A 25,245-nucleotide genomic window follows, 5' to 3' on the forward strand; every position below is an offset into this window, starting at 1 on the left:
AAGTTCGGAATCTTTTTTTAACAGCAACAAAAAAAATGTGTGTGGCACTACATGCTCCTTAAGTATTTACAGAGCAAGGGCAGCAGAGACAACCCATTTCACTAGCATTCTTCCCTTTAACCCCTCAAACACTCATTTGGAGTCATCGGAACAGCTGCAAATACTTCCATTTTCAAGTCCTATTTACCTCTGCTCAGGATCAGGGAGCAAAGTCCTGATATTGCCTCTTTCCTCCATTTGCTGACCTGTTCCTTTAGCTATTTGCTTGCACAAAGTTTGTCCAGAGGTTAATGAGCCTTATTTATTGAGCATTCGTTCTGATTTGGTGGCAATGGAGGTTATAAGACTTCCTGCGAATCAGCTATGTTTCTCTGTTGCAAAACTGCATTTCTATGGGTCTCAGACAGGAGAGTGAGAAAGTGTCTCTCTGAAAGTATGCCTTGGCAGACTGCATGTTTTTAGCCGAGTTAATGTTAGCACTGGGTGGAGGAAAGTGGGCATTTGCTAGAAAAAATCAAAGGATGGTGGTTTATCCTTCTCCTGCCTGCTAGTATCCCTCCTGCCTGCTAGTATTCCCTGGCTTTTTTCTGGCCCGCATAGGACCAGTCTGGATAGTTAGGCTTGGTGAAGACTTGACATTTTCATCCCCCAAAAAGTTTTTGAGTTTCTGCTGAAATGAGGCTGCATTTTAATGTTGTATTTTAATCAATTGTTTTATATCTGGTGTTAGCCGCCCTGAGCCCAGTCTTGGCTGGGGAGGGCGGGTTATAAATAAAATATTATTATTATTATTATTATTATTATTATTATTATTATTATTATTAAGACTCTTGTTACTCTCAGTGGATGAACTGAGCTGAGGGGAAATGGCCAGAGAACGGGATATGGAGGGGACATGGTGGGCAAGGGGAAAACTAAGCCCCCTCCTGCCCTTCAAATCCTCTCACCCACATTAATGTTATTAGTTTTACCTCATAATGAGTAGCTGTCAGCTGAGATGACAGGCGAACAGACTGCTTGGGAGAAGAGAGTGCTTGGAAAATCTTGGTAATTCTCAATGTGCTGCTTATCTGCTCATCTTGTTATGGCTGGTGGCAGTTACTGCTTCAACCTCCCCCTGAACTGAAAGGACAGAGAGTGGCTTAAAGCAGCAAATCACCAACCCAGACCATCTGAGGCTCTTTTCTGTGTGCCTTCACCATGAGAGGTCCAGAGTGTGACAACACGAGAACAGGCCTTTTCTGCAGTGGCTCCCCGTTTGTGATATGCTCTCCCAAGGGAGGCTCTCCTGGCGCCTTCATTGCATATCTTTTGGCACCAGGCAAAGTCTTTCTTATTCTCCCAGGACTTTGGCTAATTAAACAATATATGGCCTTTTAAAGGGGAGGAATTATTGTTTTCGTTAGTTATGGTGGTACAGTCATACCTCAGGTTGAAGTAGCTTCGGGATGAATATTTTCGGGTTACACTCCGTGGCGACCTGGAAGTAATGGAGTGCGTTACTTCTTGGCTTCACCACTCGTGCATGCACAGACGGTCAAAATGACATCACGCGCATGCACGGACGCGGGTTGCGTTCGCTTCAGGATGCGAGGTACCACTGTATTATTTTTGTGTTTTTATATTGTGAACTGCTCTGTGATCTTCAGATGAAGGGCATTAAACAGATTTAATTAATGATGGTGGTGATAATAATAATAATAAAAAAACAACAGCAACAGCAACAGCAACAACAATACTGTAATGATGGTGAGCATGATAACTATGTACCAATAAGAAATGGAGCAGCATGTCTGCACCCAAACCATTGCAGATGCAAGCAGTACTGAAAGCGAAATTGCTTATAAATATCTTGATATCATCAGGAGCAACAAAATCACAATAAAAAGCTACCTTCTTCTTGTCACTTGGGCTGATCACAATTCCCCCACCCCACCCCACCCCACCCCACCCCCCAATCTCTTCTCTCTGGTGAAAATGAGGGGAAAGCCATGCCAGTTTCACCAGTACCTTCTGATTTCTTTCAATGTCTCCTGAAAGTCCTGTTTCAGGGATTCTGGAGGAATTTCCACCCCTTTTTTCCTGTCCCTTTGGGTTTCCTTCAACACTGTGTGCTGTGTACACAGCCCAACAAGACAATGACAAGTATCCACTAATAGCATATGAATCAATATGGCTGGGTATTCAAAAATACCCACCCACCCCACTCACACACGAAAACAAAGTTCAACACAGCCAATCACAAACAAGCAACCGCACCCTAGGCCAACCACAATTTCTCTCACCACCAAAGGAACACAAGCGAATAGCAAAGAGAACCTGCATAAATGATGCTGGCACAAAAACCCATACATACATTAAGCAAAATAGAAATATTGCCTCCCGACCCCACCCCCACCCACCATGGCCCCCTCCACCTCTTCTCCCTTTTTTTCTTCCTAATGTAACCCTAATGTCTCAACAAATGAAACTGACCTATGGAAAATGTAACTTGAAAAAAGAGACATTGCGCATACCTTTGTAAACCAACAAAATTTTAATAAAATGTTTTTTTAAAAAAAGAAATCCCACAGACTTCAAAAGGACTTACTCTCAAGTAAGCATGCATAAAGGTAAAGGTAAAGGGACCCCTGATCATTAGGTCCAGTCATGACCCACTCTGGGGTTCCAGCGTTCATCTTGCTTTATTGGCCGAGGGAGCTGGCGTACAGCTTCCAGGTCATGTGGTCAGCATGACTAAGCCGCTTCTGGTGAACCAGAGCAGCGCACGGAAACGCCGTTTACCTTCCCGCCGGAGCAGTACCTATTTATCTACTTGCACTTTGACATGCTTTCGAACTGCTAGGTTGGCAGGAGCAGGGACTGAGCAACGGGAGCTCACCCCGTCATGGGGATTTGAACCGCCAACCTTCTGATCGGCAAGTCCTAGTCTGTGGTTTAACCCACAGCGCCACCCGCATAGATTGCAACATTAACATTAAATCGACAAGGCACTTGAAAGAACCAAATAAACTTAAGAATTGGACAGAGAAAAACATTGTGTGTGCACCAGCATGTGTGGTGTGCCAAGTACTACTTTCAATCTTACTGGAGCACAGGAAGGTTGGTGAAGTACCATATTTTTCGCTCTATAAGACGCACCAGACCATAAAACGCACCTAGTTTTTGGAGGAGGAAAACAAGAAAAAAAATATTCTGAATCTCAGAAGCCAGAACAGCAAGAGGGATCACTGCACAGTGAAAGCAGCGATCCCTCTTGCTGTTCTGGCTTCTGTGATAGCTGCACAGCCTGCATTCGCAGCAAGAGGGATCGCTGCGCAGCTGTGTAAATGGCTGTGAGGTGAGATGGAAGGATACATCTAGGTCTGCATCCAAATCTAGTTTCAGCAAAGTTTATCGAGCCAGCTTTGGGTAGCCAAACAAGTTAATGTCCTCTTCTGCACCAGCTAGAGCAGTTATAGTGACATTTACAGTAAAAGTATCATTGGCAGACAAGGAAGGGCTTCCTGGTGATAATTACAACATTTCAAAATACAGCCAACAAAACCAGTTTTATCAGTTTTCAGCTCCACCGGGAGGCATCCTTTGTAAGGATACTGGGCTTTGATTGCCTAATTCAAACCAAACCACACATTTGGCTCAATCTCTTTAATTCCAATGTCATGCCCTCCAAGTATCCCGATTTTCCAGGCACAGTCCCGGAATTACAGAAGCCATCCCAGTTTCTGTTTTTTTCCTGGTTTTCCTTTTTCCTCCCCTCTGTATCTCAGAGAAGTATTAAAAGTGGTGTGTGTGGATTTGGGTGTATGTGCAGAAATGGAGTCTGTTTACATGGGAAATAAAATCCCTGAACCAAATGAAGGAGATGTTGAAGCTGGGATACAGAGCCCTTCCTATAATTTTGAAGAAAAAGGCGTACCTGTTAATTAGCTGCGAGAATCCACATCTTTGCATTGTTTCTTGTGGCTTTTGACAAAGTTGTAGAAACTCACAATGTTGGTAAGCTATCCATTCAGGAACCCGCTCTATTGTTCTAGCCATGGCAGGCATCGCTCAGTATGGAGAGCATCCTTGTGGCAACTATAATGTGCGCTCCAGTCCGGTAATATTTCTCCAGCTGCTTGTAACTTCCATCCTTTGCACCTGGCAAAGTGATCAATAGGAATTATGTCCCTGTGGAGCGGAGGCCTATTGATCTCCATAAAACTTCAGCAAACGCTGAAGTTGTGAGCTAGATTACATTCATCCCAGCATGTAGGTAAACTCAAAGCTTACATTTCAGGGTTATAGACGGTGGAGGAGGCAGACTAGGTAATGTAATATTTTGTGGGACACAAAGACATCATTAGAAAAATTGATTCTATTCTGATTTTGTTACTGTCCTGAGAGCTGTAACACAGGGACACTCAAAACATTTAAGTTAAGCAAATCACTTGGCATATTTGCAAAGCACGCTGTTGCGCTTAACAACTTGTGAAGAACCTTGTCCATTTTAACTAATGGTGTTCTGTTGCACCAGAAGCGGTTTAGTCATGCTGGTCACATGACCCAGAAAGCTGCCTGCAGACAAATGCCAGTTGCCTCGGCCTGAAAAGCGAAGATGAGTGCTGCACCCCATAACCGCCTTTGACTGGACTTAACTGTCCAAAGGTCATTTACAGTGAATGGGGTATGGATATTGAGAATGCAAATCAGATACTGTGTAATTTCTATCCAGTCTTCTTTTTAATTATATCTTCCAGAATCCTAGAATTTTAGCAGTACACAGAACTGTAATTATGTTCTGCAATGACCTATCTCATTATGTAGGTACTGGAAAATAGATATACCACAAATCCCAAACCATATCAGATTGTTACGTCTGCTCAAGCTCATTTTATTTATGAACCTTCAAGACCCTAGGAGCTGCATATAACATGTACCAAAATGCAATATAAAACAAATCTTTGTGTTTCAATGAAGTCAGTCAACAGAAATAAAAAGGAACAAGCGAATATATGCAAGATGAGGATAACATAGGAAATCAAACACATTTGGAACTAGAATAAAGTTTTGGGTTGTTCCAGAAGGCTTTTCTTATGTCCTTATTGGGGGAAAGCATGGTTTACAAATATACTGTTCAAAGCCATGGCATCGCTGTTGCATACAAAAGTAATTGCTGCTGTTGTTTTTCTGACCCTGGAAAAGAGCTGTGATCTTCCTGCTGTACTGTTCATGTGAGGGGGCTAGTCATAGGAGCAGTTAGTTGCACTTACAATGACCTAAGGAGGAATTCAGCATAGCGCTAAGCAGATTGCTCCATTAGCCACTACTGCAGCAAGATTGAACGCAGGAGAAGTGATGGGGGGACCAATGCAGCTCTTTGCCAAGCATGCAAGGGACCCTAGGTATGCCTCTGACTAGAACTAGAGCCAATGAGGTCTAGTGGTTACTCAAGTATCAATCTAGGACACTGGCGGCCAAATCCCCACTTGGCCATGAAGTTCATTGGGTGACCTTGACTCTTAGGACTAAGCTACAATAGTAAAAGATATATATATATATAAAAGTGTTATAACACTGTGACACCAGATGGCGCTGTAGAGCTGAACACTATGAAATTTTCCATTGTGAGCTTTACAACGTTTTTTCCCCAGAGCATTTTCAGAGCGGTTTTTTATAGCTGTGTGGATGCAGCCTTAGCCTAACCTATTTCACATGGTTGTTGTGACAATAAAACAGAGAAAGGAGGGAAAGTGGGAAGTAGATGTTGTAAATAAGCATAATGCAGTCTTTTTATAAAATGGGTCAACTGCAGCTGTTGTCGTTGTTACTGTTGTTGTTGTCTGCCTCGAGAGACAATGGAGTGCCCCTCTAGAGGTGAAGTGAAACCGCTGCATTTTCAGCACCCAGGTGACCTCTCCAGGGTGCAAGCCTGGGCAGTGTGAATGGAGGTCCTGGGCTACACAGATGACAAGACCCCCCTCTCAGCCTCGCTGATGTGGTCCAAAGGAAGCAGAGCAATACGTTTGGCAACAGTTTGGCTGCAGGAGTTGCCGGAAGGAGTTGCCCGCAAGGCAGCGGAGGTGCCTTGCACAGTATGAGTGTCACAAAGCTAAAGGACTGAGAAAGGATCCAGCATAACTTTTTGTCCTTTTTTAAATTACAACAACAACAACATAGTATCATCCATTTTAATATTTCCACATGCTTGACTGATATAATGTACAAATTAATATAAACACTATACTGTACCTGAATTCTCCAGTTGGCATTTTCCCCCCTTTCATATAGGCTTGCAGCTGAACTTTTATCCTTAGTGTCAAAGTCCTTTAAGTTGAAATGTTGCCTGAGCAAAAATAAACCTGTTTTCATGAAATGCAAACCACCTACTTCTTTGCAGTAAATATATAGCACTGTTGTGCAAATCCTTCTGTGCACATAGTTTCTGAAAAATGCCAGGGGAGCAAATTCTGTGCAGCAAGCACTCAGTGAGAAAGAAATTTTGGAGCGCATCTCCACTCATTACAGCACAAAGTGCCACTGTTTTTTTCTGAGTTTAATAAACTCTGTCACAGCACAGTAGCAAGTGCTGTGCGTTTTGAAACTCGCGAATGACCTGTTTTAATTAGAGGCGATGGGAACTAAACTGCATGCTGGCTAAATGGATGCCCCGGGAACTCTGCGGGTGCCATGTTGTGTGGCCAGACTAATAAGGCATTCAACTGCCCGAGTCAAAGGACAAGAGGTTGCTCCCTCCCCCATTCCATGTACATAGAAACTGACTGGACTTGCAGCTGGAATCTTATTTTAAGGTTGGCATTTGGACAGAGACTTCTGTTGCCCTTGAAGACAGCAGGGTAGCTTTGGGGATAAAGGGCAGGCCCCAGTGGAACATATAACCCCAGCATCAGCTGCCTGAGGTGGCTGCCACAGGAGACCTAGTAGCAGGACAGACCCTGGAGCCTCTCCATTCTTTGTGTGCTGTGCTCCAAAACAGTGCTACTGAAGAAGCTAGGTCAGAAATCAGGGGTCCTGCAACCCTTCAAGCCTCTCTACCTATCCCTTTTCCCAGGCTACTCATCCTCCTCGGCCACACACCCTTTTCCCAGGCCACACCCGTCACCAGCTCTGTTTTGTCTCTCCCCCTCAATGGTTTTTGCCTGCCCGGAATTTGCCCTCGAACTCATCTTGATACTGTCACTTTCTTGCCTGGATGGGGAATAGAGAGGGGTGTGTGAGTGCGTGTAGAAGCCACCCTACCACGCAGAGGTAACATTTGCATTCAGTGCTCCACTTGCTTTAGCCACTGGCCCTACTCACCTCTGGCACGAGGCCCTCAAAAGGTTGCCCAGATGAGAATGTGGCCCTTCGCTTTCTCACATTAGAGAACTGGAAAGATGCCTGGGGGCTTATAGCAGGGCGAGAGGGTCATTGTTGCCTATGCGATAGGAGCTCATGGTGTGGGTGCCCTTTGTTATTGAAGATGTCCTGGGGTTGTGTTCCTGTTGGCTAGCTTCCATTGACCCCCTCCATGTGAGCATCATTGCCACAACAGTCCCTGTTTGGCAGTGTTTCCATGGTCACTGGACTGCAGCTGTGTTCTTTTTCTTCTTCTGCCATTTTGCTATGGGGTTTTTCTCATCTCACCTGGGCTGAGCATGTAGCAACGACATATCTCCACCCGAACCGTAGCCAATGCAGACGGCTGCCTGCTCCAGCTTGTTCAACATGTTTTGGTAGCCCCAGTGCTACTTAATCACCGTCCAGGCAGTCTTACAATAGACCTGTATGGGCCTTCCTACAGCTCTCTCAAATACAGCTTCTGAAATCCCCTTACAAGTTCTAAAAGATCTTTGTGTGTATGTGTAGGTTTAAACAAAGGGAAGGGTGGCATTGGTTTTTTCCAGAAATACAAATGCAAAGCCTTACTGGATATACAGATTTAGTCATAGTTCTCTGGATTGCAAAATTTACTCACAGACTAGCAAAACGCCAGTATGATGGATTGCTCAAGTGTTTGGAGCTGGGCAAGTCGCCACAACTATAGTCTCCCATGGTAGCAGCCTGCGTACTTTCTCTCACAGAAGTCAGCAAAGGTCTTGGCGAACTGAGCTTATCCTTCTCTACATTCTCCCTTTCATTACCTGGTCACACCTTGGGTTCATTTCTTGCTCATGCTTCAGCCACCGATACAATAGCTTCATTTTAAAAACATGATACCCTGTAAAATTCGTACAAGCGCTTGATGTGCCCATATCTTTCTGAAAAAATATTTTTATTAAGGCACTGTACAGTTGTGCTTCATTTATTGATGCATTCTCAATTTTATGATGATCATAGAGAAGATGGAGGATCTATCCCTACAGGGAGGCAGCCCCATCAGTAGATATTTGGGCACACTTAAAAGTGTCTTTCTTTTTTAATTTAAGGAGAGCACCAAGTGGATTTTCTGCCTCAGGTGCCAAAATGTCTTAGGGATGTTGATGCCAATTGCATTTTACAATATATTCTTTACTATCATTTGCCCAGAAAGAGATGCCCAGACATGTGTGGCTGCTACGCTCCAAATTTCAGCATTCTACCTGCAGCTTCTGGTGAAGAAGAGCAGGGTTTGGAAATATAATGTTATTCTCACTGATTATGCATTTTAAGCCACACTGTTCTATATTTTATAAATTTCTGTACACATTTATTTAGGTGGAATAATGTGAAGAACTGCGAACTTTGAACTAGCTGTGTTTCAGTTTGCATATTGTTTCAAAAAGTGCTAATTTGTTAGGTTCGCATTACAATCCTAACCAAACCAAATTGCTTCTCCATGTGTAATGCAGAGTTGCTATATTTGGTAGCACTCATGTTTCTTGTACCATGTAGTTATAACCTAATGTGAGGAAGGGTCGCCTCTACTGTTAGGCAGAGTGAGGTGGCTGCCTCAGGCAGCTGGTTTTGGGGTGTCAGGAAATTGCTTCATTTGTATTTTCTATCTTATTAAGAAGAGTTTGTGGGATTTTCTGCTGCTAGTTTCAAATAACTTGATCAGCCTTACTTACTGTGCACCTTGAGTGTGGAAGAGAGTCTGATCTTTGCTGTTCTGTCACAGGTAGCAAAATACCTCATGACAGCTCTTGTTTCCAAACCTGCATGCGCTGAAGTAACTCAAATGCAAGGTGTGAGGGGCACTTGTAGAGAACAATCCACACAGGATGTGCAACTTTTCTCATGCTCGTTTGTTTTTTCCATATGAATCCCCCCCAGGCCACTGCCCCCTTGATAGGTCTTATTTCTAGTGTCTTGAGCCCAGGGGGCTTTTGAGGGGGGAAGCTGAGGTAAAAATGGCAGAGAGGGACATTTTCAGGGAAGAATCAATGGATACGTGAGGAAGATTAAAGTACCCACCTCTTGCCCACTGGTTCTCCCCTACAGACACACAAATTAGCAGGGCCCCAAATTTGCCTAGTAACGTATAGCTCCACCTTGAGAATTTGCTTTTTACTATTAGTAAGGCTTTGTTTCCATGGAAAGGCCACAAGATGGCACCACACGCTAGAATGATCACATTTTTTGCACTAGCGGCACAAAATCCAACAGCAACTGCGAAGAACTGATTCAGGGCTGCCAACTTGAATAAAATATATGGTGGGGCAAGTAAGCCCCACCCCACATAATCAATCACATGATGGAGTGCACCCACACCATTTGAATGGCAATGCCCATCAACTTTTGGGAGGAATGGCCCCCTCAAATATTTAATTGTGGGGGCGAAGGGACCTCGACCCCTAGCAGTTGGCTCCAATGAACTGATTATTCATTCCTTATTTATCCCATCCTGCCCCCAAGCAACAGGTTAGAAGTGTTTGACCACACACACACACACACACACACACACACACAAATATTTATCACCACAACAGCCCTGTGAAGTCTGTGAGACTGAGCAAGAGTAATTCGCCTTAGACAATTCAGTGAGCTTCTTGACTAAGTAGGGATTTCAGCTCTGATGTCCCCAGTCAAAGTCTTGGCTGCAAGGATGCTGTCTGGCCAGGCTGCATTTTGTTCATGTATGCGTTGCATTCAGGCACAGAAAAATTAACTGTGTGGTATTTCCCCCTCTCACATACTTGAGTACAGTTTCCCCTCCCTCCTTCCGGACAGATGAAACTCTGCCTCAGGCTTACATTTCAGAGACCTGTCAGAAAACTGTTTGATGAGCCCATTAAATTATCCACGCCTGCATACAGCCTGAATAAGTAATCAACGTTCAACACCATGTGAATTTGTGGGGGGAATTGTGCGGCCTTGATGTGAAATATTCTGCAAATACGTTTACCATTGCTGTAATAATAATTGTAACTATTCTTGTATAATTGTAATTAAGTTCATGTGACAAATTTTTGCATAGTAACATTGATATGATCTTCTCTAGCAGAGGTGGTATTATTTTAATGTTGTAGTAGTAAAGTATGACCACAAGCAGATATGATGTTCTTATACCCAAAGTACTTCAGGTTAATCAAATGTATACCAGCAGAAGACCTAGGTTCGATCTGTAGTATCTCCTTATCTATTTCAACTTTCTGATTTCAGCACCATCTTAATTCCACAGTATGGTGTCCTTGCAAACATTAAAAAAAACTCACCAAAGTGACTGTAATTTGAGAACAGGGTGGGTTTTTTTAAACACCTCTGAGCATTGAAAATAGACTGACCTTTGACTACTGACCTTCTCTGCAAAGTGTAGTTAAAAATATTTCATTGCTGAGACACTTGTGAGCAACTGGACTGCTTCTGTTATAGGGCTGGCTGCAAATAGTAGGAAACTAGGGGTGCAAAGCTCTGAAAGAAGCTAAGTGGATTGTAGTGGCAAAAAAAATAAATCAGTGTTTCCGATTATATAATTCACAGCAAGAAACTGAACAGAGACATGTATTGCTCAATATCCTGAGATGGTACATACTGTGGCAGTTTAGAAATGACTCTGCTACAGCAAAAACTTTTAAGCTGTGATCTTGTGATTCCAGTTAAATTAGAAGTACTAGTGGCATGCTCATGCTACTTCTCTTAAAACACATTGAATTTGTTACCCCCTCCGCCCCATGTGTTGTACAGCTCTTTCCTCCCTAACTGTTCACATCAGCATGGCTTCAATAATGTCAGATTCGTTTCCGTTTGTGGACACACCAGGAGGGTCTTTCCCAATTGGCCAGAGGCAGATTGGGAAAGACTTAAAAGACTCCAATCAGTGTCCAGTTTGAGAAACAATGCATCAAACAGCAATAAAGTGGTACCTCGGGTTAAGAACTTAATTCGTTCTGGAGGTCCGTTCTTAACCTGAAACTGTTCTTAACCTGAGGTACCACTTTAGCTAATGGGGCCTCCCACTGCCGCCACGCCGCCACCACACGATTTCTGCTCTAATCCTGAAGCAAAGTTCTTAACCCGAGGTGCGATTTCTGGTTAGCAGAGTCTGTAACCTGAAGCGTCTGTAACCCGAGGTACCACTGTATGCATTTTGGATAAAGTCTATTTTGTGAACACAGATTAAGAACCCAGCATTGGAAATGCAATGAATGCCTAGTAAATTGGAGTATGAACCTAAATGTGTTGTCTGGCTTCTTTGAATGGGCCTATCACGATGAGATATTCAGGGTCACACTGCGATGGTTATTCCATTGTTGCAAACATTTCTTCTTGCCGGACAGAACTATCCCCTCTCCCTCCACTGTTCTAGCGGGTTATTCCCTCCAGAGCAGATTTGCACATGGGGAGGAAGGGGGGGAGCCATATTGTACAGTGGTACCTCTGGGTGCGAATGGGATCCGTTCCGGAGCCCCGTTCACACCCTGAGCAGAATGCAACCCACATCTGCGCGTCACGATTTGCCGCTTCTGCGCATGACATCATTTTGAGAGTCTGTGCATGCACGAGCAGCAAAACCTGGAAGTAACCCGTTCTATTACTTCCGGGTCGCCGCGGGACACAACCTGAAAAGATTTAACCCGAAGCGACTTTAACCTGAGGTATGACTGTACTTGCACTGGCTTCTGCTAGCATGCTCAGTTAGTTGAATCCAGCCCTACCCAGTTGGAATTCAGGATCTGATAATAGACTGTCATTGACAGCAGACGGTTATTGCTGTTGTCGCTGGATCATCACCTTGCCGTGGTGGCTCCCAGCAGGGTCACCCAAAGCGGTAAGGTCAAAGGGGAGGAGCTAGACAAAGAATGATCCCAGAAATCCTCAAAGGCAAAATAGGTGGAAGGTAACAAGCAGTGCGTTACAACAGCTGTGAAGGCAAATGAAGGCCGCAGCAGATAAGAATCTACTGGTCCCCATGAAACTCATGCCATCGGAATAGAGCCTTACTGCAAAGACTGTGCATTGGTCGGCGTGCACTGATCTACAGACATAAAACAAATTCACGCGTCTTCCCAAAACCCATCCCAAATCCAAACCCAAGAGAGTCCCATGGCGATCGGCAAATGGTAATGGGGACACGACCATGAAATCTGGAAGCCCCTAGTCATGAACCAGCACATGGGTGGTGGATACAGATTCAGATGAGCATCTGAGAGCATCAGCACTTCAGAACTGCGAAGCCGATTCCAGATTTTAAAATGTGCAGTTTTTATGTATGGTTTTATGCATAATTGTTGTAAGCCGTTTGGAGATTATTTTATGAATACAGTAGTAGTAAATGAGTGTTTTTGAGTAAATAATTTAAAAAAACAACAACCAAGCAGGCTCTGCAAGAAAATGTTGCAGCAGAGGGCACCTATAAAGATATACCAATCTTCTGAGAAAGCATACTACACATCCTAAACATCATATGGTTAGTATTGTTGTTGTTGTTGTTTAGTCGTGTCTGACTCTTCGTGGCCCTTCTCTTCGTTGGTTACTATTAGACTGCTGTTATTTGTTATTTATTACTGGCGGGTTTTCCCCCCTCTAGGGGAGAAATGCTTGAGATTTTATGCCTCAGCTGCCGAAATAACTTTGCTCTCCTCTGGTACTATGGACCTTGACTATGTATAGGTGCTATTTTCTGCAAAAATTACTTGGGCCAGCCCTGCGCACATACTGTATTTAAAAAGAAACTTCTGCACGTGCTCAGAGGCACTTATCATCCAGGTCCCGTGAAAAGGTAAGATACTCCATGCCTGTCAAAGAGCCAGATCATTGGAAACCACCAGAAAAAAACCTTAAAAGGAAACATTGGCAACACTGGCCCAGGGTGCTTGTGTTCGCTCCCGCTTCCCACCACCTTCCCCACCTCTGTGGTTGAGAAAACACCTTGGTGCACAGCACGAAGAGCCACACTTCCTCAATCTGGCCATTTATCGGAGTCCCAATGCCGTACATCGTGGCGCTCGGGGGAAATTGCAATTGCAGGGCGCGCGCGATCAGCTCCGGACATTGTTGGACTCCAACTCCCATGAGCCTCCGCCAGCATGGCCAATGCTCGGGAGGAGGAGAACTGTAGTCCGGCAACCGCAGGAGGCCCACAGCCCCCGGTCCGGAACCTGGTCCAGTTTGGTGCCCTCCTAATAATAACAACAACCACCACTTTATTACTTGTACCCAGCCCATCTGGGCAGCCACTTTGGGCGGCTTCCAGCACATCTGAAAACATAAGATGTCAAATGATCGCGCTGCCTGGGGCTGATGGAAGCCGGAGCGCAGAGCCGGCAGCCGGGGAAATAGAAAGAGCCTGTTTTGCAAGCGCCAAAGGCTTTGCATTGGGCGCATTTTGCAACGGCCTTTGCGGCAACTTCCCTCGGCTTCGCAGTTCCTCTTCCTCCTTTTCCCCACCTCCTCCTCCCCCCTTTCCTTTGCTGCTAGAGCAGCTCTCGCTGGGCGTGGGAGGGGGGCATGCCAAAGGCGAAGCCGAGCAACCCTGCGCCGCCGCTAGAGCCAGTCTCCCTGCACGGGGCGAGCGCAGCAGCCTCCTCCTTCCTGGAAGCCCTTCAGGCAGGCGGGGCTATTCGCTGCCTTGCAGAGGCCGAGCCTCCTCCCGTTAGGAGCTGCATCCCTCACTCTTCCTTTCCTTCCTTCCTCCCTTCCCTCTCTCCGGTCCGTCTCTCTTTCGACTCCCGCCTCCCTCTTTGCGCGCAGGAGCCGCGTCTCCGGGTGAGTGGCGAGAGGCCGCGCGCCGTATTTATAGACAATCGCAGGCGGGGATAATAGGGGGGGACTGGCTCTACAGTGGCGCCGCCGGGGCAGGTCGCATTGTGGTATGTGGGGCAGGTGGTTGGGGGGGGTGGAAAGGAGAAAGAGTGACAGGCGCCAGACCCTCAGGCCCCAGAGGAACAGCGCCCTCCTGCAGACCCGCACGGAGGTCCTCGGTGCTTTGCAGCCTCGCCAGATTTGGCTGGGAGAGAAGGGGTTTTCTGCGCGCCCTTGGCAACCTTCCCACACACCGGCCCCCACCTCCCTCCTGCCCGGCCCTCTGATACAGTTCTCTGCCGAGTCGTTTTATTGCAAAGGGGGTGGGTGAAAAATGTAAGTGTCCCTGGGTCTGGGTGACTTCTTCAGGAGGACTTTCAAGGTGACCCCTGCATGCGCCCATCTCCTCCCTTTGCCTGCTGCAAAACGCTGCTCTTTTATTTATTTTGTGTATGTGTCTTGCTTGCCTAGGAGCTACTCCTTTCTTTCCGAAGCTAATCTCTGTGGCCTGCAAGGGCTGAGAAAGCCAGGCAGCCAAGATGCCCCACGGTAAGCAGACAAGAGTGCTTCTTCTCAACGACATGGAAAAGCTGGACAAGACCCTCTTCCGGCTGGAGCAAGGTCAGTGTCCCAGACAGCTGCTTGTGTGTTCGGGTTTTTTGTTTAACAAGTTGCGTTGGATCCTTGTGCAAGAGGAAACAGTTGTTAACTCTTCCATCTCGTCCTGTTTTCCTGTGCACAGAGATTGATGTATGCTTTACAAAGGAAAAAATAGATTTATTTTTTTAAATGGAGAGGCCTCTGCCCCAAGCAGCTTACACACAGTCAGCATGCAAACTGTAGCAACAGAGGAGCTTACTTCTGGGTAAATGGATCACATATGGCTGCCAGGAGTTAAGAAATGGGTCTTGTGAAAAAAGGTGGGTTTTGAGGAAGGCTTTGGAGGAAACGAATTAGGTGCATCATCTAGCTGGGACTGTGAACACTGACATTATAAATAACTTCAATAAATAAATCAGTACTTTAACAGACGTAAGAGGCAATGGGAGAGGTGGGTGGAACCATTTAAGAAATGAGAGTTTAGTTGGCTGAGGAGTATGCATAATGCATAAAGAAGTCAATATGATCCATTAATTTTTCTGAAGCTGCTCCATGCTTTGCAAATGGTTTATGAATACAGCATTCCTCTGAGTGGTCATAAACTGACTAATTATAAGTTAGGCTCCAGGCTTGCAGTGTTCTTCTTAAAAAACAAAAACGCTGAAGGGCTAAACTAAGTGTGTGTTGGCAAACAGGTCAAAGAGAACAGATCACTATTTCTTTGCTTTAAAGCAGTAAGCAGAGGTGCTCTCAAATTGTGCTGTTCGCTGCACGAAACAGGGGTGGGTAGAGAATAGCTCAGGAATGGCAGGGGTACAATAAGCAGGGAAGCATTAGCCACTTCTGTCACTTCTGCCATACAAATTGTGCTTAGCACCTGCCAGTTCATTTTTGTTTTTCTGTTTTGTAATGGGAACAGAGTTAGTAATCACAAGTTTGCCACTGAACCCTTAGCCTTGGAGGTATGGCATCTTAATGTGCCCTTAATAATTCCCAATGAACACAATAAAAGTGTTCTTCTGAATAAACTTGTGCAGCTGTGTCTAAACATGGCTATAGTCCTGCAGTTAGTTGTAAATCTGCCAGTGTTGTCATCAAGGACATCTGTTACCAAGGTTTCTGCTGTAATTCTAAGCAGTTAGTGGGATTGGCTACCAGCTAATTTTTCTTAAGATGGATGTGCCATCTTCTAACATGGGAAGAACGTTCTGACCCTGAAAGTAAGATGCTAGGATTGCAGTCCTCAGAGGGATATACACAGGAACTGATCTCAGTCGGGCCCATCTGCTGTAAGAGGAAGTGCAATGACAGTTTAAGCTGTTGTAACTTTGAAGAAGATTCTATTGAAAGTTTGGAATGTAAGGAAGGGCATTTTTGGATGTGGTGGTGAATGACATAGGCTAGAAAAAAAATGGAATGCACTTTCATTCCCCCACAAGAGAGGGGGCATTAAATACCAGAGCCGCTTTGATAGAGGCTGGTGCATGGGTTCTGACTGCAGAATTGGCAGCCAAGTCCACAGAGTTGGCTTGCATAAATGTTATCCCAAGTGCTAAGCACCCACTTGCGGAAAATTGGTTACCATGCAGCTACAGTAACGTTTAGGACTGCAGACGAATGCCCCAGTTAGCTGGGAGTGAGCCCTGTTCAGTTCAGTAGAACTTGCAGTGCAATCAATCCTAACCATACCTACTCAGAAGTAAGTCATATCCAGATTTTAAAAGTTGCACCTCCTCTACGCAGGAGATGTTTCTGCAGTCTTGGACAGGGAACACACTAAAATAATACAGTGGTACCTCAGGTTACGAACTTAATTTGTTCCTGAGGTCCGTTCTTAACCCGAAGCGGTTCTTAACCTGAGGTGCATTTCGCTAATGGGGCCTCCTGCTGCCGCCATGCCACCGGTGCACGATTTTTGTTCTCATCCTGGGGCAAATTTCTCAACTCGAGATTCTGGGTTAGCGGGGTTTGTAACCTGAAGTGTTTGTAATCTGAAGCATTTGTAATCTGGGGTACCACTGTGGTACCTCGGGTTACATACACTTCAGGTTACATACGCTTCAGGTTACATACGCTTCAGGTTACAGACTCCGCTAACCCAGAAATAGTACCTCGGGTTAAGAACTTTGCTTCAGGATGAGAACAGAAATCGTGCTCCAGCGGCGCAGCAGCAGCGGGAGGCTCCATTAGCTAAAGTGGTGCTTCAGGTTAAGAACAGTTTCAGGTTAAGTACAAAACAAAAAAAAAATTTCCTTCCAGTAGCACCTTAAAGACCAACTAAGTTAGTTCTTGGTATGAGCTTTCGTGTGCATGCGCACTTCTTCAGATACACTGAAACAGAAGTTGCCAGATCCCTCTATATAGTGAGAAGGTGGGGAGGGGTATTACTCAGAAGGGTGGTGGGAATGGGTGATTGGCAGATAGCTGTGATGAGCCTGTTGACGACTCTTAACGACTGCAATAGGTCTTACAGGAAAAAGCAAGGGGTGAGAAGGTGAAAAATGGCTTTGTCATGTATAATGAGATAAGAATCCAATGTCTTTGTTCAGACCAGGTCTCTCCATGGTTTTAAGTTTGGTAATGAGTTGCAATTCAGCAGCTTCTCTTTCCAGTCTATTTCTGAAATTCCTTTGTAGTAAAACAGCTACTTTGAGATCTTGTATAGAATGTCCTGGGAGATTGAAGTGTTCTCCTACTGGTTTCTCTGTCGTGTGATTCTTGATGTCCGATTTATATCTGTTTATTCTTTGGCGTAAGGTTTGGCCTGTTTGTCCAATATAGAGAGCTGAAGGTTAAGTACAGACCTCCGGAACGAATTAAGTACTTAACCCAAGGTACCACTGTACTTCATTGACCGTGTAGGCTAGGAAATAGGTAGTTTGAAGCATTTGTGCTTCCTGCTTCATCTGTACCATCTTGGGTGCTCGTTTGTACATTAACAAGGCTATCTGTTGCTCAGAAGGAAGCTCCATTCAGGTTAACGAGACTTACCCCCATGTTACTTGTAAAGCATGGAATCCCAAGTACACAAACTGGACAACAGCCTCCATAGAAAAGAAGTAAACTTAAAGCATGGTTAGGTTCAGGCTGTAAGAATTTTATTTGCTGAATGCTGAAGAACTTTTGAAACCTCAAAATTTTTGAATTTTTATTTTCTTAAATTCCAGCTTTTCATTTATAAATTAAGAGGCTCAAAAGTGGTTTCCCCACATGCATAAAGCAAAATCAATAAACAACAGCAGTTAAAATTGACCCAAATAGTAATGTAATCTCAACAACTAGCCGGAACAAAAAATAATTCAACTGTGTTTAACAAATTACGCTCCTCTAAAACTAGGAATTTGCTCAGGTGATTTGATTTTATAATTTGGAAAATGGCTAGGGGAGCACCTCAAGGGCAATGCACTGTGACAGTGAAGGGAAATGTAGCTAGTTCTTATCTGTATTTCTGCTCTGCAAGATAGAAAAAAATTATTTGGGAAAACTTTTAAAATAGAAAAAGCCATGCAGTTCCACATAGCAGAAAGAACTAACAGATAGACGGTGTAACTAATATGAGCTATGCATTTTTAGTCTACATGGGTTTTAGGGAATAAGATATCAGTAGCAAACATCTCTGCAGTCTGATCTATGTTTAGCAAACTATAAACAAACTTGTCAAGCCTGTAGCAAAAGCACAAATGACCTGATCTTAGATTTATTTTTATAGACATTGTTATGAAGGCAAAGAACCTTAGGCTTAACAAATTATTATTATTATTACAATATTTATTAAATTGGTATACTATACCCTATCCATAAATCTCAGGGCGGTTCACAACACAAAAACACAAGATTAAAAAAAACGCAAAATGCATGATGAAAACACGAACAACAATAAACCACTAACCCCAGAACACATTTAAGATGGTATTGGATGTAATCAGCCAAAGGCCTATTTAAAGAGGAATGTTTTTGCCTGGTGTCTAAAGTGTAAAATGAAGGCGCCAGCCGAACCTCCCTAGGGAGAGTATTCCACAGACAGGGAGCCACTGCAGAAAAGGCCTTTCCCAAAGATCTTCACGCTGCTTACCAATTCATTTCTGTGTCAGTAAATGAAGGTAACAGTTGCAGATGAAATAATCATGGACTACTCATGTATATATTTGTACAGCTTCATTCTGGCATTGCTTTTGAGCTGGCTCCGTTCCATATCTTCTTTGAAACAGTTATAAAATGTTGCTGTCTTGTATAATTTCGTAAATTGTGTGTAGTACTTTATGAGCTTTGGAGGCCACAGTAGCCAAGGCTGTTTTGTTTTGGATGAACAGATACTTTGTGTGGTGCTGGGTTTTTAAAGAAAATAATCTTTGTGTGAGTGCTTTGTTCTTTGTTGTTCATGGCTCCCTCTCGCATATGGTTTGCAAGATCTAGGCCTTGGTCATTAGTGGCTCTTAATGAGTGAACAACTATACCGTTCTGTTCATATCCGTAGCTCAATCGATTGAGCTGGTTGATGTCTAAATATTTAATTTCCAGCATTCATCTGCCCTGAGAGCTAATGCATATAACCACATTGGGGTCTTTCAACCTGTGCAGCCCTTCCTTTCCTCTGTGGATAAACAGAACTCATGGCAAACAAACCAGCCATTTCCTCAACAGTCCTTTCTGGCAGTTGGCTCATCGTTCCATGTTGATAAGTTTTAAGATACGGGTGTTTGCGCTCTAACCGTTGCCTGTCTTGCTCTATTCAGGTTTTGAACTACAGTTCCGTCTGGGGCCTACCTTGCAAGGCAAACACGTTACGGTGCATACCAACTACCCAGCTTCTGGAGAAGGGTTCAACCGTCACAAGTTCAGGTGCCTGTCGTGGCACAACCCAACTGGGAAAGAAGATGATTCTGACAAATACTGCAAACTGGATCTCCAGATCTCTGGGTCATACCAGTATTATTTCAGTCATGAGTAAGTAATGGTTGGATCCAGAGGAAGATCTCATAAGCACCTCCTGTTTCTTAGGCTGTCGTACCTTCGATCTCAGACGCCTTGGCTCCCAAACAAATCGGCTTCCGATCGATCAAAACCTGGAAGTGAGTGTTCCGGATTCCGAACGATTTTTGGAAGCGGCTTTTCTGGCTTCCGATTGGCTGCAGGATGCCCCTGCAGCCAATCAGAAGCCGCATCTTGGTTTTCAAACAGTTCCGGGGCTCGAACAGACTCCCAGAACACATTCTGTTCGAGAACCAAGGTATGACTGTATTGGGAGTCGTTCACATCTTAACCCTGCTAGCAGTCTTTCTGTGTGACAGAGGAGTAGGCCGCAAACCTTAAGATAGCCCTGGGAGGCTGGTTCTCCATGCAGAGGTTTGTGTGTGTCTCCCCCCACCTCAAAAAGAGATGGGGAACAGTCAAGCAGTTAGGTCTATATGTGTATTGACTTACTATGTTGAGTGCCTCCCTCAGACATTGAGTTAAGCAAAGCTAGATGCTACCTTTCTTGTGTGGTTAGCAAACAACAATATATGTTGGTCATTAAAAAAAATTTAAAATACTAGGCACAGTGGGGGCTGGTTCTCATTGGACCACAACATGTGAAAGCTGGAGGTATTCCTCTCCAGTTGTGATCTCTCTGAAAATGTGGCCTTGTGCTGCAGTTAGGGCCGGGGGAGAAGGGAATTCACATTGGCACAAATGGGCCTTTTCCCTCCCAGAGCTAACTGCAACACGGGGTGTTTTTTTGTTGAGAGCACAGCTGGAAGGGAAGAGTTAAACCTCCCCTCTCAATGTGCTGCAGGCCTAATGAGAATCCTTTTCCCACCCCTTCCCTAGTACTTAATTTGGGAGGGGGGAGAGGGAAAGAGACATGACTGCTAACCAGTCAAGGAAGGTAACATGTAGTTTGGCCTAAGATAACATTTGACAAAGGCACTCCACATAACAAGACTATATAAGTTGAGACTAAATTTGCTATTTTGTCCTCTACCTCTTTCTGAGCTGAGAAGAGGCACACAAGCCTCAGGTGTGCATTGCTGACACGTAAATTAAGAGAGGTTGCTAATAAAGGAAGACAAAGAACTCTGGTTTGTTGAAAATGCAGTCCTTGATCTTGAAAAAATTGGTGGCATATTCTCATTGCATGTGAATGTCAAAGAGGAAATGTAAAACCACATCTGTTTATAAGTCATTTAAAAGAAGATCCCAGTACTGTTTTAAAAGTTGAATTCTCAGATATTGTTTGCTAGGTTTGTCATATTGGGGGGCAGTCTGTGGTATTTACAACCTTTAGGTTTGTTTTCAGTAAATGTTGGGTGTTAGTGCTGATCTTCAAATGCCAGGAAAAGATCAGTTCAGCGACTTAAGAGGTCAGCAGTTGTGCATGTCATGGTTCTATGTGTTTTCCTTCTTGAAACACCACAATGAGTTTTTAAAACCTGCATATCATCAGTGTAGCTTTGCCAGCCAAGCGCACCAATACTCCTGAGGTAGACTGCCTTTTGAGTGCAGGGTGCATGTTCCAGACCAGCTCATTGACCTTGCCCCGTTTTCTGGGCTTCTCTACTCAGGTTACTCTAAAGGCAGGGAAGTGCTCCTGCAAGTCAGACAGCTATGAGGATACAGTATGGGAAAATGTAATAGGAGACCCAGAATACATACAGTTTCTCTGCAGGAAGATCCTGGAAACTTCTGTGCAGATTACAAGCTGCTTGCATAAATCTTCAGATGGAGAGATACTTAAAAGCGCACCCATGTTATTGTTGCTTTTTTTAAGGAGAGGCTCTGTATCTCAATAATTTACAAAACAAAAACCTTTTACATCTCTTATGGCAGAATGGTTGTGTGTGAGCTGGAAAGTCTTCTGCTTTGGGCAAGCCGTCATGTCCCAGCCTGAATCTGCAACAAAGCCATAATAGTGGCTTATGATCCCCAATATTTTATTTATTTGGGTATTTTTTCATCATTGCTTTTCAGGGCCAAGGGGCGACTCGGAGATATTCACAGTTAAGGGTCATAAAAAAATATAGTTTAAAACAGTTAAATCATCCAGCCACAAATAAAAGCAATTACAGTTAAAATTGTGGACAGCCATCCTGTTCAATTAAAAACAACTTGGAATAGTAAAATCTTTAAGGCCCACTTGAACACAACTAGAGGGGTGGGGTCCAGAGGCATACAGGGCATGTGAAGCATTTTGAACACTATAAATCAGGCTTCCTCAAACTTGGGCCTCCAGATGTTTTGAGACTACAGTTCCCATCATTCCTGACCACTGGTCCTGCTAGCTAGGGATCATGGGAGTTGTAGGCCAAAAACATCTGGGGGGTGAGTTTGAGGAAGCCTGCTATAAACTGCTTTATAATTATAATTGCAGCAGCAGGGAAACAGTCTCATAATGTCAGGAAGGTCACAGGTGAATTTGAGATGGTTTCTGGGGAAAACTCCTCGATTCTTTATAAAACATGGGCTAAATGCATTTGACTTTCCTAGCGTTCCTGTTTCAGCCATTCAACAGTTTTTATTCTATGTTTGGCTTCTCTTAAGAACAATTCTATGTATATCTACATAGGAGTAACATCCATTAAGTAGTGGGGTTTACTCTTCTGGGTTAGTGAGTATACACTTGCAGGCTTAAAGGGTTTTTAAAAAGCAGTATCTTCTGAGCTTCAAAGTATTGTAAATGCATTCTGATTCCCTTAAAGACATTAAAATAATTTTAGAATAGCAAGCAAAAAATATATTGTTAGGTCCTGGTATTAATAGGTGATTGACTCCAGCAATTATTTGCTTTTGTATTGATCAAAGATGTGTGTGTGTTCTTGCAGAGATAAGAAAAGCGGTGGAGGTTACATAGTTGTGGATCCTATTTTGCGTGTTGGTGCTGACAATCATGAATTGCCCCTGGATTGTGTTACACTCCAGACATTCCTGGCTAAGTGTCTGGGACCATTTGATGGATGGGAAGATCGTCTTCGAGTCGCAAAAGAATCTGGTAATAAACACATTGACTCCCAAATCAAATCTCTGGTACATAGCACTGATTGACTGACTGTATTTAAATATCCTATTTCTTCCGGGGAGCTCAAGGCAATACACACATGGTTCCCAGGCAAATCTCCCATTTGGATGCTAACCAGATCCAGACCTGCTTGGCTTCACCAAGCTTGCTGCATGCTTTTATGAAGGGTTGCTTTCAGTACTCAGCAAGGAGCGGGTGGCGCTGTGGTCTAAACCACTCAGCCTCTTGGACTTGCCAATCAGAAGGTCAGCGGTTCGAATCCCCACGATGGGATGAGCTCCTGTTGCTCTGTCCCAGCTCCTGCCAACCTAGCAGTTCGAAAGCATGCCAGTTCAAGTAGATAAATAGGTACCGCTCTGGCGGGAAGGTAAACTGTGTTTCTGTGCACTCTGGCTTCCATCACGGTGTCCCGTTGCACCAGAAGCAGTTTAGTCATGCTGGCAACATGACCCGGAAAGCTGTCTGTGGACAAACGCCAGCTCCCCCAGCCTGAGAGTGAGAAGAACGCCGCACCCCATAGTCACTTTTGACTGGACTTAACCATCCAGGGGTCCTTTACCTTTGCCTTCAATACTTAAGACTGCCCAGTCTACTATAAGTGTCATGTTAATACATTTCATTATTGCTTTGTAGGTTACAACATGGTTCACTTGACACCAGTCCAGAAACTTGGTTTATCAAGATCATGTTATTCATTAGCTGATCAGCTGGAAATAAATCCTGATTTTTCAACCCCTAACAAAAAGTGTTCTTGGAGTGAGCTTGGACAACTAGTGGAAAAAATGAAAAATGAATGGAATATGCTTTGTATTACCGATGTAGTCTACAATCACACTGGTATGTTCATTTTTGCTGTCATTTGAATTTAACCTCAAGGGTGAAAATGCATAAGGTAATAGTTTCTCTGTCTTATCCACTGCACTTAACAAATGCACACATTTGTATCCAGCAACTTTTGCATTCATGTGCAAACTTCACAAAGACCAGTCGTGTCCAGGAGTATAAAAAGAGAATTTTAAAAATATATTTTTAAGAATTAGTTCGAGCTATGGCAGTAAATTTCCCTCTAGGTTCTGTGTTGTTTAAAACTGTATTTTACTTAAATAACCCAGAAAAAAATAGGGGATGGGCGTTTGGTAGTGATCTTAATATTTGTAACTATTCAGACATTTTTAATTGACTTGTTTTCAAAATGCTTTGAGGGTTACAGCTCCTGCAAGCATGAAACGTTGTGTCTCCGTTAGCCAAGAGAAGAAAGCCCTTTTTTTTCAGTATCTGAGGGGGGGGTTGGAGGACATTCCCATGCCAATTTTCAGAACTGGGCAAAAGTATTGCAAAAATAGAAGCATTTGTGCAGCTAAGTAGAGACTGACGAAAGTGTCCAAGTGGAACGCAGCCTCATTTTGTCAGTTCAATTGGCTGGCTGCTTTTACCGCTAATGGCAGAGCTCCATGTTTATAAAGGTCAGACCTTCTGTGAAAAGTAAGATCTTCATGGCTTTAGAATGCCAGGTTCTAAAGGATCTTGAGTTTCAGTGTTGGAGGACAATTTTAGGTTAAGGAAGAACACCTTGCACCACAACAGAGGTGCTGTTCTTCCCTAGACAGTTTTCTCTGTTTACTTGATATCCATGCAAGGGCCAGGTTTTATTTTCTGCCACTCCTATGTGGCAGAGAGAGAGCACACTTATTGAATGCCCCCCTCCAGCAGACTTATTGAGACACACATGTACCTCAATGATGGGCTGGTGAACCTTGAACTGCTTGCATCGGAAGAAGCTTTGGGCCTGGATGATGGTTTGAGATGTAAAATATCATCACTGGATATATTACAGCTATCAAGTGATGAATATCCATATTTGAGCTTGCACTTATCCCCGGAGAACTGTATCAGCTGAAGTCTCACTCAGTGGGATAACCGTTTTTTGAGAACTTGCAGAGTTCCTTAGTTCCTAGGTGTGGGTCCTTCAACATTGTCTCCTTTGATTACAAAAATTTAATAAGCAATGCAATTTCAGTAGTTGGCAAAGTTCTCCCCGAAAAGGAACATAACTTGCGTGTGTGCTCTTCAGAATTTTGGGAAATGATTTTATGGCAATGGCGAGGAAGTGACTAAAAATTAGTGTTGATGCCTTCCTTGACATTGCAAAGTATATATGAAGGACAACATTTAAACTTCTAAAGATCTAGGGCTGGATTCAGCTATAAGGTTCCATTAGTGGAAGCCAGTGCAAGGACTGCCACTAGTGCAATGGTTATTCCCATGTGTAACTCTGCATCTCCCCTAGTTCTGCTCTGGAGGGTCAGGAAAAACTCCAGATCACCCCATGATGGGAGGCAAAGATAGATCGTTCTGTGAGCACAATCATTTCTGCTTGCCCAAGAGAACGATCTCGTTAGCACTACGTTGAAGCCTACCCAATACCTGTGAGTGTTCGCATCAGTCTGATTAGTAATGACAGGTTATTGGAAAAACACCTGATCAGTTAACATTAGAAAAGAGGTATA

General features: G+C 44.0%; 1 protein-coding gene across 4 annotated transcripts in view; it reads left to right on the plus strand.

Annotated features, from left to right (window-relative positions):
* The first annotated feature begins 13,832 nt into the window (after window positions 1-13,832).
* Window positions 13,833-25,245, plus strand: part of AGL (amylo-alpha-1, 6-glucosidase, 4-alpha-glucanotransferase) — a 49,615-nt gene continuing 38,202 nt past the window's right edge. Inside the window, exons 1-5 of one of the 4 annotated variants that reach the window (XM_053391750.1) lie at window positions 13,833-14,109; window positions 14,617-14,766; window positions 19,479-19,689; window positions 22,545-22,711; window positions 23,372-23,575. In XM_053391750.1, the coding sequence (XP_053247725.1) occupies window positions 14,685-14,766; window positions 19,479-19,689; window positions 22,545-22,711; window positions 23,372-23,575 (664 nt within the window). In that variant the 5' untranslated portion in view covers window positions 13,833-14,109; window positions 14,617-14,684. The other 3 variants (XM_053391749.1, XM_053391752.1, XM_053391751.1) reach the window with 3 other exon arrangements.

Source organism: Podarcis raffonei, chromosome 6, assembly GCF_027172205.1.
Source record: "Podarcis raffonei isolate rPodRaf1 chromosome 6, rPodRaf1.pri, whole genome shotgun sequence".
In the NCBI taxonomy this organism is placed as follows: domain Eukaryota; kingdom Metazoa; phylum Chordata; class Lepidosauria; order Squamata; family Lacertidae; genus Podarcis; species Podarcis raffonei.